Below are 20,092 nucleotides of genomic sequence, written 5' to 3' on the forward strand. Positions count from 1 at the left end.
TGACACACTTCCTATGTGCCATTAATTGAGCCTTTGTTTCCTAGGAGATTGTACCCTGTGCAACAGTGAAAGCAAGACTTATTGGGAATAAATCACAGTGCCAATGGTGTCATATTATAGCTGTTATATCAACATTTACTTTAAAATGATGACTTAAATAAAAAAAGATGCCTGTTTCCATTCTAACATTATGTAGCAAAAAATAATGTTACAATAAGAATTTGAAATTTTAAGAAATGTAATTATTTGCTTAGAGTTACATGACAGGATTGGTTACCGCTCTCATGTTAAATTTTGAATCAGATTCAAGAGGCGATTAGCTGAGCTTAGCATAGAGACTGGGAACAGGTGTAAACAGTGAGCTCTATGTGGGGAGTTAGGAGCTGTACCTTGCTGGACGAGTCGCATTTTCTTCCTGGAGTCTCCGCTGGTTACCTGGCAATCTAACAGTGACTACAAAATTTGGACATCTAGCTTGTAAAAGGCTTGGCAAGGCTGAATCCACCTGGAGTCACCCAAATTTGGATTTGAAGGGAAAGGTTATACCTGACTGAAGTTTTTTTTACTCTGCTTCTTTACCTGAAATATGTCTCTCCAGACTTCAGTACAACACTCTTTAGTTGCAGGGTTAAAGGGATACCTTGCCGATTTTCAACCAGCTTTGTATCAAAGCAATGTGGTAGCATGTGTAGATGAACTGTGATAAACGTCCCTCCATGTAACCAGTGCCGAGATATCCCTCAGGCAAACACCACCAAGTGACGTAAATTTCATGCTAATTTTGCTGGCTCCTGGGGCTGTTGCTCAACCTACAGGATGTCCTTATGCATTCATGTATTGTCCACCAACTACCATCATGCACACAAAGAGTATAGAACTGATCAAGAGACCCAACCCTCTCTCTCTCCTTTTCTCTCAAATTGGAATGAAATCCGATTAAACAGTAAAACTGCGCAGTGCTGATCGCATATAAATCAAGATTATGTTACTGCACTACCCATTTCTTGCCTAAAATGTGTTCAGAAACTAATTTCAACCCCTAGTTTTGTCATAGAGTTTGTGAACAGGAAGTGGGCCCCATACTCCTTCCTGCATAGTGAAAAAGGCCAAGAAATGGACATCAAATGGTTGAACTAAGCAGTGCTGAAGTTTATGTTTCTCGATCCATATCTTTGTGAGCAGACGGTGAGGGAATCCCTCACCCTTTTAAAACCAAAATTACCACATGTTTAGTAAAAAAAAAAATCGTTAATAATAAGTAATAAACTGCTTTCCCAATGCCATTTGACCAGAGCCATGCACACAGCTCTAGAGCATGTGCGTGTGCCTTTATGTGTTTTTTTCCCCCATTTTTTTAACTGGTGTGTCATGCTCAACATCACAGACGTGCCTGAAAACAGATTAGTAAACAGAAAAAGCAGCATGGAGTCCATTGAAAACGTTAATGGTGGTTACTTCTTTTGTTGTATCTGTTGCTTTTTCAGTCTCTTTCAAACTCAGTCTTGACTACTTTTGAGCTATGTCTGAGTTCTGCTTGGATGGAGACAGATGATATTTTGTGGTGGTCAGTCATCGCATTGCTCTGTCAAAGGCCTTTTGCTAAAATCAGGGCATCCACCCAACTGTTGTCTTTCCATCACTTCTGATCATAGCCAGTCAGAGGTGGAGCTGATAATTACTCACGATTGCAGAATCATTTGTCCAGGGAGTAAATGCTGATTGTAACCTTTGCCATGAAATACAAAAGTGAGATGGCAGTGTGTTTGTGTGTTTTGTCCAGGGGGAAATGGGCTATTCTTGGTGGTCAGGCACCGGCACAAATAGCAGGAACTCCCCGTGTATACAGCCCCTTTGACGTAGAGGTAGTGCATGTCTGTCACACACTGTGAAGGTCAACAGTGGAGTTAGGCTGCAGTGCTCTGGGCAAATTCGAAGACAATATCAGGTGATGATCAATCAACAGGCATTGATCACCACCTGATAGCACGTCAACACAATACCTGTCACTGGCGTATCACTTGTACCATGGCAAAGACAAGTTGGTTCCAGCAGTGAGACAGTTCAGATTCAATTTAGATCAAACACTGAACACAATGCTTTGTTTCCCTCTATCTTTTCTTTTGGGGGATTCTGCATCACTGAACAACCTGCTCGATGGCTCTTCTGCCTCTTTGGAGTAAATGGGTGATGTGTAAAACATCTGTCGTGATGTGCGGTCAACATTTGGGAGGAACCTGGGGCTTCTATTTGCTGAAGAAACCTATTGTCTGATAGCTTGTATGCCCTGGAAGTATCAGTGCAGACCCATATGTTGTGTGAAATATGTTGGGATTTCCAGACGCACAACATGAATGCTCTCCAAAGACAGATAGGAACTTTGCATCGCACACACATATACCAGTACATTCCCATGTGAAGCTCTATATTTTATTTACAATAAGAGGCTAGCTTGTGCCTAAGCTAACAGGATTTGATATTTTTATACATTTCTCTGTTCATGTTTGGATGACTCATCTATCAGTGGGTGTCCTGTGCCTTGATCTCCTTCCAGATTTTTTTTTTCCACTTTTTGACTTGCATTCTTTTAGCTCCTAGTCACCATTTCCCTCTCTTATCCCTTTTTGAAATGTATTTATTGATTTTAACATTTCAAGAATTAAGGTTATCTTCCTTTTAGTTCTTTTCCAACTTCCGTCCTCATTCTTGTTTTCGTCTTCAGTCCAATCTGATAATGATTGGGAGAGCTCAGCCAGACAGCCAGACAGACAGTAATGAGGGCAGAAATACTGATTAGTGCAATGAGCGGCATGTTCCAGGTTATTACATTATATACTCTGAATCGGACACAACTTGCCACTTGAGTCCCTGCTAAAGCAGTAAGTTGGCCTCCTGGTGTGTAAAACCATCCTTTGGCCAGAGGACCCATGTTAATGTAAGCATGTTGCTTGTTGAAGTGTCCTTGAGCAACATACTAAATCCTTTGCTGCAAGGAGGCTGTTATCTTTATTCTCTTCCGCCTTCCACAGGGAGCCTGCCCTCCTGACAGCAGGGCAAAGAGAAAAGAGGATTCCTCTGCAGGAATTAATAAAGTATGGCATTACTGTCAAAGGTTCTCAGTGGGCTATTTTTAAACAGGCATAAAAAATGTTAGAGAGAAAGGTCTGTTGAATGGTTGGTCAGGCCACCATGTTGGTTTGGACTAGAATATCTCCAAAACTATTTGATGGATTACCAGTAAATTTTGTAGAGACAGTCATGGTCCCCAGAGGATAAAGCCATCTGACTTTGGTGATCACCTGACTTTTGTTCTTGTGCCAACAGCAGGTCACAGTTTTTACTTATCCAATAGAATATCTCACACATCGACCAAATGCACCGGCACACCATCTTGTACAACCATGCACACTTTTCCTCTCTGCCACCAAGAAGTTGGCTATTCTTACCAAGCTGCAGACCACTGTGTGAGACCCAAAAACAGCTGAACTGGTTGTGTCTTAGTGACCTGTGCCAGTCATTCCACAAGGGATAGTGCCACATAGATAGTTTTTTTAGAAAGACATTGCTGTTGTTCAAGCCTGGTCTCATTCCAAACCCATCAAATAGGCCACTTTGTGAGTGCTTTTGGTGTGACACCAAAAGGCACCTTTTGCATGCACATTGAAGCTGTCATGTGTGCATGAAACGCATCAGGTTGTAACACTGCCGATAATGACGTAATATAAAGAGTGCAAGGGTGCTTATCGGCTGGGGGGGAAGGGAAGTGCATGGGTCCAACAAACCCATCATCTAATGCAGGATTCTGGTGTTTGCTCCCTGTCTGAATGTGATGTTTTTTCTACACCTTACCATGGACCTCCTCTGCCTAAACCTAACCATCTGTGACTTTATTGCCTAATCTTAACCTTCGTGCTACGCCATCCCATGGTAGTGGCATCCTGGAGCGTGAGATAGAAGGATACCTTACTCGATGTCGATGTGTAATTCCACTGACAGAGCTGCAATATGTGATGAGTCGGGGTGATGATAATGCCATGAAAAATGGTTGTTTTTTATAAAGAAACTGCTGCATTTCAAGCTGTGATAGTGCCACAGAAGATGGTTGTTCTTTTTTAAAGAGACATTGCTGCGTTTTTAGCCTGAATAGTGCCACAAAAAGCTTTTTTTTTTTACATAGACATAATTCTGTTTCCAGGCAGGGTAGGGCAGAGTAAAGCGGTTATTTTTACAATGACATTGCTGCATTTCTTGCAGAAATAGTGCCATGAAATGGCGTTATCTTTTCAAAAAAAATGCCTGCATTTCCAGCCAGGATTTTGCTACCAAACTGGATATTTTAAGTCAAAACATGACCTTTTCTAATAATATCAAAATGTTTTTGCGTCCAAACCTCACCTTTGGTAAATGGTAAAAGGACCTGCACTTGTATAACGCCTCTCTAGTCTTCCAATCACTCAAAGCACTTTTCACACTACATGACACATTCACCCATTCACACACACGTGACTGATGGTACCATACAAGGTGCCACCTGTCACTCATTCACACACACCCACACATTGATGGAACAGTCATTGGGAGCAATTTGGGGTTTAGTATCTGGCCCAAAGATACAAAAGCTAATCCTCCAATAAATGGATGACCCGTTCTACCTCCTGAGCCACACCTGTGGCACTATTATGTTGTTTACTTTCCATAATAATGCTAACTTGTCTTTTCCGTCTCTGTCTCTCCCTGCAGGACTTTGATGACTTCATCTTTGCGTTCTTTGCCATCGAGATGGTGATCAAGATGGTGGCTCTAGGGATTTTCGGCAAGAAGTGTTACCTCGGAGACACGTGGAACCGCTTGGACTTCTTCATAGTCGTGGCTGGGTGAGTTGCGCAGATACACGTGCACACAGACACACAGGTGGCCGTGCATAACTGTGCGTAAACACCGACGGCTTGCACAAGAAGCTGTACACAAAAACACATGCAACAAATTTGAGTAGTAATCAATGTGCAAGTGGAGGACAGAATCGAGATAGTTGTTTTGAGCTTGTAAATGTAATTGTGTCACCAGATTTCAGAAAGCTGCAGGGTTTTCTTTGCCTGATGCCCCCCTGAGCAGATCAAACAACATTGGATTTAAAGCATAAACCTGTTAGAACCAGTCCTCTAAGTAACATCAGGCCTCCTTTCTGCACGCTCCACTGGGTTTGCCATTAAATGAATTTACCCTGAATGTCCTGTAAAAGCCTTTTCAAGAGAAATTGGTAGCAAGTACCCTCTTAAAATTCTTAAGTGCTCAGAATCTGTCAAACAGCTGAAGAGTGAGATCAGATTCACAGAGTGAGGGTGTGAATGCAAAATTAGTTTCTTTTGATGAACATGTTCAAGTTGTTTACTTGTCATAACTTCACTCGCAGATTGAAGCGATTGGAGCTGATTGAAAAGTTTTGTGCTTTTTCAATTTCGCACGAAGACATGAACGCTGCATGCACAGATCCAGGCACACAATATAGTTACAAACACGCATGCACACACACAGACACACACGCCTACAGATGCATATTAACAGGCATTCTATGCATGCGGTGTACGAGCGCAGTGGGCACAGACACTCACACAGTGACACACGCAGCAATGCACACACACTGTAATTTGATTAAACATGTTACAAAACATAGCCTGCTGGTTTTGGTCTGACATTTTCATCACACTACATCCCCTGCTGGTTTTTAATGCCATCCTTCTGCCACGGCTTCTGTTGTCCATCAGTGGGAACAGGGTGAGTTTCCTTCCCTTTGCGTGTGCTTCAGCACAGAAATGAGAGACATTTCACCTCCTTGTATCCAGTAACACACCTGTAAATATGATGAACTGAGATATTCTGCCTTGATGCATACAGATGAAACCATAATGTACTGGTGAGGGAAACTGGGTCATCGTAGCAGTGCGGGGTATAATGGGCGTAGGAGAGAGGCATTAGATGATATATTACTGTGCGGAATGTCAGAAAAAAAAATGGAAATAGACAAACCCATCCGTTTTTCATATTGCAATATCAGGCTAGAATTGAAAGTTTGACTAAGAGCATAATTATATTTCAAAAGTTTTTTATTGTTGTTTAATATTTCAATGCAGCGATTTGACTTGGATATTTCATAAATGAATTCAAACGCTGACTGAAGTCAGCAACATTCTGTCTAAATATCACTTCTAGTTTCCTGGGAACCAGACAAAATCTGCGAGCTTTTATTTGCTCTGGCAGATGCGTATAGTCCCCCTCTGCTTTTGGAGAGGCTTCCAGCAGCCAGAGACATGCCCGACCAATCACAACAGTTTATCAGTTTGAGACAAAGACCATAAAGAGGAGCGCTGTTGAGGCAAAAAAAATCAGAAGGACTACAGAGGATGTGGAACTTTTTTCTGTTGAAGCCATGACAGTGTGTAACAAACTGGACGGTATAATTTGGCTAACAAAAGAACAGCTAACTGCTCTTAAAGCTTTTTGGGAGAAGAAAGATGAATTTCTTGCAATTCCAGCAGGATCTGGCAAAAGTTTATTGAACCAGCTTATAACATACCAGCTCATTTCTGCACGCTGTAGTCTGTACTCCATTGCTCAAGCCTTATTTTAATCACCCTAGTCAGTGGTTGCTCAGTGCCAAGTCACATGTTGATTCTAGGAATGTCAGTGGTTGGCTATTAATTGGTTAACCCCCAGGAGTATTTTTGATTGTCCGTCTATAGGTTAATTTTGCTACTCTCCAGTTAACTATGCACCACTCAGGTCTGGTAGAAGCTGGCTAAAGATGAAGCTTATGTAGCTCCTCCTCTGACTAAAAAATACAGTATGTAGTAGGATTTAGGGCCAAATGTTAAAAAAATGACAAATATATCTACCTTGCACCTTATTTGTCCATTCCTGCTAATAACACAGTCACAAACCAACTGCCCATCCTCTGGTAGTCCCAGTTCACCCTGGTGAATAAGTAATCAACTGTTGCCGTCCCCTGGCGTATCATACTGCCATGAGAAATGGCTTGCAATGACGAGGTGGCAATATTTGACAAGTTTGGAATGAGAATGGGCTCCCATAGCCACAACGTATACTGTTGCACTTCTCAGTCTGCACATTTTATGTCATTTCAGTGATGCACTCCCAATAGTTCTTGCAGACAGAGATGAGTCGTCAGTCCTGGCTGTCATGTTGCGTGTATGTGGGAATCCAAACTTTTCTTTTGCATATTATCTCTCTGGGAATAATTTCACATGTTTAGCAATGCTCTCTGAAATCTTCAAGCTGCCCTATGAAGCCTGATTTTTATGGGTTTTTTTTTGGTTTTTTTTTAAAAAAACATGCTAGTTTGCTTAGCATCTTTCAGCACCACTACTCTTTTAAAAGACTCAGTGTTATTGAACTCATCTTTGAAGTTTTTCTCATGCTTAACTTCAAAATGACACTGTACCCTTGATGTCTGACACACCACATTTTCACATCAAAACACACACGGCTTAATCTCCTCCTCAAATGAATCCAAACTCTGTTGTTTAACTGGGCTGAAAAGGCCTGCTAGATTCAAATTGGAGCGGTGCAGTCTCCACTTTGCCAGATGATTACTGGAAATGGCACCTGTGCTGCTGTGTGGCGAGCTAGGTGACTATTTGTGCTTTCGTTTGCTAATTTGACAATAATTGAACACTTTTCAGAATTCAGAAAAACATATGTACACCGTCCACTCCTGTCTCTCAACTGAAGACAGACCGCCTATTTTGTGGTGCAGAAAATGGTAAAAATACATAGACTAAAACAATAACTACATGCAGAGACATTGCTAAATATATTTCTGCTTATTCACAGCACTCACATAGACTTTGATCCCACCTCCCTGCTTGACTTCACAGCGTCACATTGATGGAAACTGTTAAAGCCAACATAATGCAGGTTGAGGCTATATTTCGGTCCAGCAGTCTACATGCTATGTAACATGCAACTGTGATGTCTTGCTGTCAAATTGAGCCTGGGAGCACTATCGCATATCACCCTCTCCTCTCTCCCTCAACATATTTCATGTCACTTTTTCCCCTCTAACTGTGAAAAAAATCATTTCTGAAAAATGTTGGCGCAGGTTCTGTGTGTGTGTGAGTGTGTGTGTGTGTGTGCGTGTGTGTGTGTGTGTGTGTGTGTGTGTGTATCAGAGCATGAAGGATGTGGAGCGTGACAGAAAACATGGCACAAGAAATTAAGTTTGTATCCTTGTCATATACGTTGGCTTACATGGGGTGTAGGTGTGAGTGTGTGTATATGTTATATATATATATATATTTTGGTTTTTTTTTATGGGTTTCCTTTTCTGAACAATTAAAAAAAAAATCTCATCTGTACAGAAAGCCCCCAGCCAAACGGAGACAATGGTAACCTAGGTAACGGCTGGTTGTCGAGCATTTGATATATCCCGGCAACAGTTGTTAAGTCTGTGGAGGAAGGCTCTGATGAACTGTTTGTTTCTTTCCGAGACGATAATTACAGCTAAGCTGCTTTTTCAGCAGGTCTTCGCTCTCTCCTCCTAATCACCTCGCTGTCAGGAGGGAATGATGGAGGGATGAGTGTACCAAACAGGTGGAGTGTGGAGAGAGAGTGTGAGATGTGCAGGGAGCTTTTTTGGCTGTTGAATGTTGAAGGGAGTGCAGGATGGATGTAGTGCTGTGTTAACATGATGAAGAAAAAAAAGCAGGAGATGGGAGTTTCCTTCTAGGGGTGTAAATCTCTATTCACATCATAACGTATTATATTGATGGTTGGGACAATTATACGATATTTGCCGATAATTCTGCCACGATATGATTTCAATTCAGTTTAGTTCAGGGGCCTGCAATCAACATGAGGCGATGTTGTCGGGCCATTTAACTCAGTCTGGAGAAGAAGTAGCTGCCAGACCTCTTTTTTTCTGCTTTTAGCCATAAAAAAACAACAAAAAAACCCCCACATACATACAGACAGCCTTTTGAGATAAATGTTTTCACTTTTAATCCAAACCATGATCTTAGGGCTATCTGTTGTAAGGGCAGAATTCTCCCAAAAGTCATAAAACATGGATTCACAACAAAATCACCTTACCAATGTTCAGTAATAACTGTTAAAGTTGTAGTCTTGGTTAATTTAGCATCACATGGAGTGACTGTTGGTAACCGCAAATGCGGTTAAACAGACTTCTGAGGCAGCAAAAAATTGTTTTAATATGGAAGTCAGGCAATAATGGGGATTTTTCCATTATTCTGGGAACACTCATGGTTTGATTTTATGCTGCACATGGCACCATTCTGCAGACAGCAGAGCGCAGTTGCTGCTGCTGACTGTTCCTTGACTCCCTGCAGTATTTTAAACTGATCCACTGTCAAAAAAAGACTGACAATGGCTGCTTTCGTAGCTGTAGTGCTAATCTTACTGACAAACACATTGCATTTCTTATGACTGCTTCATAATAAAAGTCCACTCATGTTTTACCAGCTAATGCCTTTAATGTGAAGCTGCAGCAGTAGGAAATGTTCAGTTTGCATTAGCAGTAATTTAGCAGTAATAAATCTTTTTTTTTTCACAAACATTGCTGCTGATATCCAGTTCATAAAAATGCAATTATATAAATAATGCAATACTTTCATCACTGGGCCATAAGCTCAATTAACTTAGTGTAATCTCATCTGTGGACAGAAAGTGATTTAACAGACATTTATTTAAATGAAAATGTTTGAGATAGTTAGTTTAAGGTTCAAGGATGAAACAACTGTCTTTGTCATGTTTTCCCCACTTATATAACCTGATAACCTTTTTCAGCATAAGTATTTTACATTGCATAAATTAGCCTAGTGGCTAGAGTTTTCTCATACTCATCTACTCGTAACTTAATAATTACATGTATTATTTATACTTCCTCTGACTTGGTTTAAGTCACTGCATCTGACAGAATAGCACGGTCCAGTTTCAGCCTGTATGCAAATTTTTTAAGGATTTCATTGCTGAAAAAGCAGCTAATGTTGTTGCAAAAGGTCCAGGCAGGTACGTCATGATTTATCTTAACTGAGGTGTTTACATAGGACATTTGTGGTCTCTGTTGACCAGTATTTTCTCCAAAATCAAATACATTTATACACTTCTAATGTATTCCTTAGGAAATAACATTACCCTCCTTGTCTTTTCTTGGCTGCTTGCCGTTATCGCTGTTCGCTGTTAACACAGCGTTTCAAGATAGAGGCATGTCCTAAAGGTGATGATATGAATGGATGTTTTCACTTTTATTGATCAAATTGCATAGTTGATCATTGAATTAAAATATCAGTCCAGATCGATGGATTGTTACATCATTGTTTCCTTCATCCCTTTTTTCTTCCTGGTGGTAGATGAAAACTCACACCTAACAAATGACATTTTAATCTCACAAAAACACATAAGTCATTTTTACAATTGCATCAGTGGAAATTCTGCCACAATGCTGTGCTATTTAATTTCTGAGTTGACTTTGCGATGCTGAGTTTGCTCTCAGTCATGAACTCAGTCATGGACATGTGTCACTTTCAGCTGCATGTGTGAGAGGTGTGAAAAAGCTGATGACAGCGCCCAGTGTGAATAAAAACATTCCCTGCCTGATGGCTTCAGATGACTGGTGTTAACACCTCCAAGTTGTTTGTTTTACCTGTCAAGTTGTTCAGAGTCATGAACACAGACAAAGCACATATTCTCTCCTCTTGAAGTTTTCTGTGTTTTTCCAGTACACAAATTTCTGAGCCCAGACAGGTGTTGTTTTAATGTGAAGATATGTTTTCTGTCTGTTTTTGTGTGATATTTAAGACAGGGCTCTAGAGCTTAATACTCCCAAAATCTTTTATGAGCAACATTTTTATTGGGCACAGAGGTGCATGTGATCTATATTATAATCCCAATTCCAAGAAAGTTGGAATGTTGTTTAAAATGTATTTTTTAGTTGTAACTAAAAATAAAATGGAATTGTTTTCAAATCTTTTTTGACCTATGTTCAATTGATTACAGTTAAGAGATAAGATATAAATTATTCAAACTGACATAGCTTTTTAGTAAATACACAGTTGGAAAGTTGGAACATGGGGCTTTTTTACTATCCAGAGAGATTATCTTTTCTTTTAACAACACTCAGTGCATGTTTTGGAACTGAGAAGACTAATTGTTGAAGTTTTTAAAGTGAAAAATTTGCCCATTCTTGCTTGATATACGGCTTAAGTTGCTCAGCAATCTCCGTTGTCATATTTCGCAATTAATCATGCACCACAAATTTTCAGTTGTAGACAGGTCGGGACTGCAGCAAGCCAGTTTAGCTCCTGTTCTTGTTTACCACAAAGCCACACTGTTGACACTGATAAAGAATGTGACTTGGCACTTTCTTGCAACAATGAACAGAGACGTCTCTAAAGAAGATGTCATCTTAATGGCAGCATATGTTGCTCCAAAACCTGTATGCGTCTTTTAGCATTCATGATGCCTTCACAGATGTGTAGGTTTTCGAACTCCCATCAACATCACTTAATTTGTGAGATTTTGGAGTACAATGGCATCACCCAAGAGAAGTCCAATGAGACAAGTAACAATAGTGGTCTGATGAAGTTACACTTAGAAAAAAGTATTAGAAATTTTACATTATTACCCAAACTAGAATATAGATAGATGTAGATATCAATAAAAGTTTTCAAACCTACTTAATTTAACCTACCCTTGCTGTGTGCATGCAGAATTCTGGTGCAACAGAAAATTATTTAGTTGCCCATTTTTTCTTTAAGCTCTGAATACAAAGGTTTAGCAAATCTGGCTAAACCTTTAGCTTGTTTGTAGCATGTCTGCTCTTTTCTGGTCCTATCTAACTGCTCTGTGCTGATATCACTGTATTCCCACATCGCAATATCTGAAATTGTCGTTATAACTAATAGGAATGATGGACAGTTCTACAAACATGAGACAAAAGTTCTAATAAATTGGAATTATTCTTTGCTGTAGCAGATGCCTAACAAACAGTTGGCATAATGAATCTGGCTCTGTGTTTGCTCTGTAGTCTAGTTTCTTATCTGTTTTGTCAGCTCTGTATCTGTGAATTCATTCAGAGCCAAAAGTAACTTTTTAATTGTTCTAGGAGGACAGTTGTCTGATTGAAGACTTGACACATCGTATCACAAATTATAAAGTAGGAAATATTCTGCTACAAAGTTACAGAATGCACATTTTTCACAAAGATTTTTAAATGAAACAAGACAGAGATTTGAAGTGTCCCTAATAAGCCAGATTAATCAGTTCATATCCAGTTAGTAAAAACACTCAAAACAAGTCAATTTGCATTAAAAAGAACTGAGTTTTTGTAACTAAACTCAGCTCTAGATTGAATGACTTGTCATGAGAGTGTTTTCATTTATTTATGTATTTATTTATTGATTGGTGCAGCGGAGCCCCAGTCAATAGCCGAGGGATTCAAAGTGCAGAGTGTATCAGCACTCACTGTTGCAGGCTGACTATGCTATCCATAGAACATCGATCTGAATTCACACTTTCTCTGGCTGGATTCCTCCCGGAGCGAGACAGAAAGGAGGAGGAAGAGGGGGAGTGAGGAGGGAACAGGACGAAGGGCGATGGATTGACAGAAAAAGGCAGACGGAGAGAGGAAGGGACGCTAAGACAGTCGGGTCGATCACTTCACTGGACTCCCTCAATATATAATCGGGTGTGATGTTTGATGACTGACACCATGGATGAAAATACTCATTTTGGCTGTATAGCTCAGTTTGTAAAAATGTCATTTTTTTCTGGAACCTTTATATTTCAGAGGTTAAAAATAATATATAAATTACCTAAATGATCCCTACAAAAAAAAAGAAAAGAAAAAAGAAAGGAAATGAACCTCAAAAAAAACTTTTTTCCTCACAGCAAAACTTTTTATGTTTTCATTTCCACTTGCTTCACATTTAAGAAAAATGTTAGGGATATAAAGATTATCCTGGCAAACGCTTTTTAAAACATGTTCTTATATAAACACAGGAGAGAAAACAATTTTAGATCAGACATAGAAAATGTATAACCAGATTTTTTTTTCTCACTTGCCCCTCGGGGCCTGTGTAGAATTGCTAGTCACAGGATCTGTTTTCTTTTTTTTTTTTCAATGTGAAGCAGAGCTGAAGGTCTGAGAGTTTGTTAGGGTTGTGGATGTCAGATGTAGACAGAAGCAAAAATCAATCAGCTGCAATGTGCTTGTCCTCTTCAATAAAGTAAAAAAACAGCCAAAAATTGTATAGGGAGTGCGGCCTTACTGTAAATTTGCGGAAGATTAAAACAGCCTGACACAAAGCAGAGACTGTATGGGAAACCTTTCACCTTGACCATGTTTCCAATCATTTAATTTAATTATATGAGGGTATAGCTATTAATTTTGCCATGATGTATTGATGTTTAAAATGCACGCTTAGCACCTTTAACTGGCTTTAAATATTCAACATATCCTCTTGGAATTCAGACCTGTGATTGAGTCACACTAAAGGAGGTGAAGCACAGGAACTAATCCTCAGCATCTCCTTCTCTCTTCTCTTCATGATTTATTGATGATGCTTTGGAACGACTCCAGCCCAGTTTAGGGGACAGCGGAAGGGAAGAAAGGGTGTGAGAATGGAGGAGGAAAGGTGAGGGTAGTAGACATGTCCAAAGGAAGTGAGACAAGGAGACAAAGAGAGAGAGAGAAAAATAGACAAGGTGAAAAGGAAAACATGAAGGTGGGATGCTGTTAGAGAGGCAGCATGCATATTTCAGTGTTATGAAGTAATTTATCTGTTAAACATTTTGGGAAGTACTCTCAGTTGCTTTCTTCTCAAGTTTGAGATAATCAATGTCAATTGCATGTCAGTGAGTGAAGTACAGAGCCGCAGGCTGTTGCAGCAACATCCCAGTCATTTGAATAACATGTTGGCATTGTACATTTCTGCAGAATGACATAGTACACTTATATGAGCAGCAGACTACTGTTATATACATATAAACAATGTAAGTGGGTATTTTTCAACATTTCGAGCTGAGTTTGTTGCGACAAAAGCGGGTATGTTTTAGCAACGCTTTGCCGTATTTTTGGCTACAAAACCAGGTATTCTAAGCCAAACAGGAAGTTTTCGTAACGCTGACGGTATGGTTTTTGTGCTTAATTCTAAACACATGATAACCACAGCAATGTCACAACATAAAATTTAAAATGCAAACGTTAAGTGTCATTATATTCCCTACGTATGAAAATCACAAATTCAGTATATGAAATGTACAAATGTATCTGTGGTTTGCAGAAATGTACATTTATTTTGGAGACTTGGTTAGCACCAGCTATGTCTTAGTTCATACATAGCTTAAAGGGATAGTTTGGGATTTTGAAGTGGGGTTGTCGGAGATAATTTTGTAAAGTCAGTGCATAATACACACTCCTGTTTTGCAGAAACAGCCGGGCCACTCCAAAGCTGAGCACTACCATGCTCTGAAGAAGGGTTGATATAAAAACATATTTTAGCCACTTTAAAAAAGGCCTGCCTAAAAAAAATCAAAACCTGTCTAAGTGGAGGCGATACTTCAAGCGCATAACTTCCATATTCCTTCGCAGAAGGCCAACTGAGCTGTGAACTGCATCATGCCACTGGTGAGCTGATCTGCAGTCTGTTTCTGCAAACCGGGAGCGTGCCGCCCTCCAGCTACTGTATGTTGTACACTGACTATACAAAAGTATTTCAAACAGCACCATATCAAAAAGCTGTAACCTTCACTTTAATGTGTATGTACTGTAATGTAGTTAAGGCTCATTTACACTCCCATGTGCGAAAAGTAGATACATCTTTTTCAAACGTAGCCGTCACTGCCCTCATACTTCCATGCGTCATTTATGATAGCATAGATACAGCCAAAAGATGGCGTTAGGGGGTGGACTCAAAAGTTTCACACAACAATAAATTAGGTGACAATGAAGGAGGTCTTAATCATTTTAAGGAGGCAGCGGCGGTCTGTGAGGCCATTAAATACATTGCAATATGTGGACAGAGAATTCTTTTCACTTGAGTACTGATTCATTCCTTTCTACGGTACTTTAAATATCTCCATTGTCTCCTACAGTCATATGTCACTTTAACCAGGCTACACTGCCCCAGCACTGCTCCATTTTGTCCGTATCCACAAGCTTTAAGAAAACGTGCACAAAGACGAATGGAATGAATGATGAGGCTCCATCTGTGTCAGTATACATATCTAATATTGAGCATTAATGAGCCCTTAGACGGCTTGCACCATGCAAGTTACAACATCGAGTTAACATAGAACTTGAAATTCAGAAATTTTCATGTGGGTGTAGGTTGTTCTTCGAAAAAAAAGAAAGCAAAAAAGATGGGAGAGAGACAAATGACAGAAGAGCCAGATGATATTTCATTTCATACATGGTCATGTTGCCTTGACATCCCGTTACATTTACAATAGCACTTATGTTAACCCTTGCTATTATGCTGAACAGTTACCTAAATCTGACTGTGATGTTGCAATGCATTCAATTTATTTAGGAGTTGTGGCTTAAGCACCTTACATTAACTTTTAACTGTTGACTTTGGACAATCTTTTATGCCAAGATGGACAGATTATTTATGATCATGAGTACTTCAACAATCCTCATATTTACTTTTTTTAAAAAAAGCCAAAAAAACCCATCAAAGTACAGCAAAACCCATTGTTGAGCCCCTTATAATGGATCAAAAATTCAAATTGTATCATACTGGCTAGTTCACAAATTACAGCATACATTACCTCCCCTACTTTGTGTCTTTAGTCAGGGGAAACAACCAGTCTCGCTCTGTGTTTAGTGCGAAAGATACACGTAACATCAGTTTTAAGGCTGATAAATTAACATGTTGTATGTCGGTAAACCCACTCCTAAAGTGTGTGTGTGTGTTAGAGAAAGAGAGAGAGAGATAAAGAACCAAGTGTGCTAAAGTGTTGTCGATGTCCAGAAGAGAGAGAGACAGTGAGAGGACACAGACAAGGATACAGCATCCATGAGCAATGATGGCCATTAAACAAACTGTCTTCTATCAAGAGTCCAGCAGCGGGTCCCTCTCCTCCCTCTCTCTCTGTGAGCTTGCACTGTAAAGGATCCGGGCTCGACTGCAGTACTTCCTTGTCCTGGGCGTCCTTATCCACCTGGATTCTCCTCCATTAGCTAGATTATCTCCGTCAAACAAGTGGGTCAGCAGATCGGCTGTAGATTATCAGTCAGGGAAGGAGGGGATGCTGGCAGAGATAGAGGGAAGAAAGATAAAGATGAAAAAGGGTTGAGCAGAAGTGTGAGTGGAATATTTTAAAGCTTCACAAGGATGCATTTGAATGCAAAACTGCGCCTGTATTATCAACTAAAATTACAATGTGGTAATAGAGAGGAGCATGGTGTAGCCTCAGCTCATTTACACTGTGCTACCAAGTGAAATCATGCTTCCATTAGTCATTGGTGGGAAACCCTCTTCGTGCACAGAAAGCGAATTGGACTCAGCCTTGTCATGTCGTGCATCTTGTTTGCAAGAATATAGGTTATATTGAAATGAAGTTATCATGGAAATGCTTCCAACAAAAGATGACATGGCATTTTATTCTGTATCTTACCTGGAAGGCAAAACTCAGGACAAAAAAAGTCCACAAAAGCACTTGCCACTGCTTGTAAATCTTAATAGCTGTAAGCACACAGTACTAATTAAAAGATCAGTGTATCAACATTTTCCCCTGTGAATTTTGGCAGCTGGATAAGTCGGATGACACTATTGGTTTTAGTTCCAGAGAGAATGACGTCCTCACTTGTTACGTTGAGATTGTGGTCACTAACAGGATTAAAAACAAAATTATAATCTCTGTAAAGTGACATCATGTAGCGAGGTCTGTGGGAGCTGAGGCTTGGAGTTGGAGCCTGTAATTTACAAAATTGGCCTGTACAGCTTCGTGAAAGAAAAGGAGGACAAAATAGTTCTTTCAAAATTCCACTGACTGGCCAAAAGGATGTGCTGCAATTCAGCACAGTCACCAGAAGAACATAATGGCATTGTACATTTCTGCACACCACATATATATGTTACATTTGGACATTTCATGCATATAATATTGCCATTTCTAGAGTGAGGTAGATGTGATTACATTTATATCAGCTGACCTCATCACTGAGTGCATTTCCATGCACAAAATATTCAGGTTTTTTGCCCTTATTCTAAAAAAGACTGTATTCCTTCTAAGTTGTTTACATGTCTAATGAAAATGACTATTTCACTTTCCTGTTTGCATGCAGCCGTGCATACTCTGATTAACGTGCGACATGTCATTTATCACATCAAAATATGGAAAATTTGAACAGCTGGAGCTGCTTGTCATTATGCTTATTTGAATTAAAAGACTTTTCTACCAGTGGTGGACTTGTTGGACTCTCTCTTTCCTTCCCTCGCCGTCTTGAAAAGGTCAGCGCTGCAACTTTTGCACATATCCAAAAACCTGTCGATATCCAAGACTGTCATGAAGTTAAAAAGCAAGTGTGGTTCTCCATCCGACCAGAAATGTGGGATTTTCTTTTGGGCACGCATTTCTACCGCAGCCTTGCAAACTGTCAGTGAGTTGGTTTGTGAATAACGTCTCCATGACAACACACAAAGCTGACTGTAAACAAGCATGAGGCTGTGTGTTGCAAACTGCAGTGAAAACACCAATTGAGATGTATATTCAGAATTGGCTGTATAAATGCCCAAATAATGCTCCTGAAACCCAAATAATACCAGCATATCCCAAATGCCTAAATGCGGAAATGCCTAATTTGGAATATTTAAACTGAATATGCTGTTTGTTTGAACCACATTATATTCAGAATATTGTCATATGTGGAATAGTAGGAGAATATTGGTGTGCATGTAATAGTATCCATGGGAGGTGGAGGGGATGGTGGATGGCCTGACTCTGAGGCGAGGTGGCTGCCGCTGTTTGAAAATAAACAAAAATAAACAATCCCATGAAAATCATCATGGGATTGTTTATTTTTTAAGCTGGTTTGTTGTATCACATAGTATTCAAGAGTATTTGCAGAGAATACTTGATTCCTGATATCCTGGTAGGATTCTGGAGAAGTTTCAGTTGTTGTCTCTTGTTGTAGTAAACTATCACGAACACAAAGGTTGAAACTGAAAGTTAATTTATCAAAAGCACTTTGCTTAAATAAAGAGCTCTTGTGTTTGGATTGATTTGAAGTGGCCGAGGTATCAGCGGGATACCAAGCTCTGCACTTATCAAACAATAACACATTATTGTTTGAATGGAGAAAAGAAAGCCCCTCAGGCACATTAGCACGTTCACGGGGAAATTGCTTTGTTAAGTTTGATTTTGTTTGACCTGGGAACAGTCGAAGGGAACTACTTTATATGCAGCTTAGACACGGTCACATTTTGCAAGCATTTTTGTTTACATAGTTTGCTACAATTACAAAATAATAAGATTCCTGTAGGGACTGATGAAGCATATAACTTTATGACTATTATGTATTATTAAATATGTGCTGCTTATACAGATGTCTTTGGGTTTTATTAGTTTTTACGCTAACGGCACCTCATGGCCATCCTTAACAGAAAGGGTGCAACAACAAGATTTTGGAGTTAGATTTCCCATTTGGACAACTCTGAAGTGTCCATGAGCAACACATTTATTGCCTTGTCTATGTGAGTGCAGTTTTGTCGCTAAGACATCTGACTTTTCTGCTCGGGGAGGGGGGAGAAAGGAGAATTCCCTCGCTGTGTGTGATTGTTGCAAGAGAAAGAGAGATATTCGGTAATCAAGCATGACTGCGAAGAAGAAGTTGGTTAACATTTGGGTTAGATAAGCAGCAGAGTGGGTTGATGGCAGAACGTGTTGCTGATGAAAGGCTTTCAATCTGATTCAGCATGAAAACACTCCATCTGTCTGTTCTCTGTGGTTTTTCCTCCCTCCGCTTCTCAATAATACTGCACGCTCTCACTTTAATGTTATCAGACTGTCATCATTAGCTGGTGTCCATGCAGCGTCTTGGATTGTTCGTGTTGTTTAAGTCTTATATAAGGGTTGAGTTGCTTCTGTGATGCACATACTGTTGCACTTTAACAATATACTGTGTACACAAAACCACCTCCGACACTCACTCAAAGAGCTACCCATCACTCGCAATCCATTTGTTAAGGAACATCGAGTGTGACAGCTTGCCTGTCACTGATGTGGAGGCGACTAGAACGCAGGCAATATATGACTAAAGGAATATCAGTGAAGAGGACGGACGACTTGTTAGTTCATAATAAGTGATAAATGACAGATTAGACGGATTATTTTGGAAGGAATGTGCTTCGCTAAAGCCCTATAATCCAATAATCTCAAAACAAAGCCATTATTTCATGTAATAATAACAGCAAGGTTAAACTGGTGAATCAATCAAATCAAACTACCACTTAAATGCATTCCTTAATAATTATGATTGTGACTCAATATTTCACGGATAAATCATTTCCCTTCAGGGTGTTAGTGTTGTGTATGCAAATATTATGTGCAAATGAGAGCTAGCTGTGTATGGAAGCAATCTGTTTTTAAACAACAAATAAAGCATTTTCTCACTCTGCTTGGCACATATTATAATTAAGTGCAAGGACAAAACGAAAGCAGGCATTATTTTAAAATGAGATTAATAGAAGTTGTGTAAAATTTGGTTATTACAGTAAGAGACGGGGTTCTTTAAAGTTTTTCAGGCCATGCCCCGCTTTGCTTGAAGAGAGATGGAGCACTGACTCCTACATATATTGTGTAAAACTGAGTTGCACTCAAGATAATTCTCTCTGTATTTTCTGGCCTCACCCTCTGCACTTGCACCGCTGGTTTCTGAGGTGGACAATGTGTGAGTCTCTCATTCAAAAAAGTTGCAAAAGGATCTATTGTGGCTTACAAGAATGTCTGTGGTAATAATACAAGTAATTGGCCAAAAAAAGGTGCTGCACAGTAATTTAGTGTTAGTTGCTCACATGATTGCAGAAGGATTCATGGGTAACAGTTAGCTTGTCACTAA

At 39.7% G+C, this 20,092-nt stretch overlaps 1 protein-coding gene across 3 annotated transcripts in view; it reads left to right on the forward strand.

The window, feature by feature from the left end:
• cacna1g (calcium voltage-gated channel subunit alpha1 G) overlaps positions 1-20,092 on the forward strand; it is a 289,865-nt gene that overhangs the window by 112,648 nt on the left and 157,125 nt on the right. For all 3 annotated transcript variants that reach the window (XM_088070554.1, XM_088070553.1, XM_088070555.1), the window contains exon 4: positions 4,738-4,871. In XM_088070554.1, the coding sequence (XP_087926680.1) occupies positions 4,738-4,871 (134 nt within the window). The remainder of the gene's footprint in view (positions 1-4,737; positions 4,872-20,092) is intronic.

The sequence above is a fragment of the Plectropomus leopardus genome, chromosome 19, assembly GCF_026936395.1.
Source record: "Plectropomus leopardus strain MGB_pleo_1.0 chromosome 19, ASM2693639v1, whole genome shotgun sequence".
Taxonomy (NCBI): Eukaryota; Metazoa; Chordata; class Actinopteri; order Perciformes; family Serranidae; genus Plectropomus; species Plectropomus leopardus.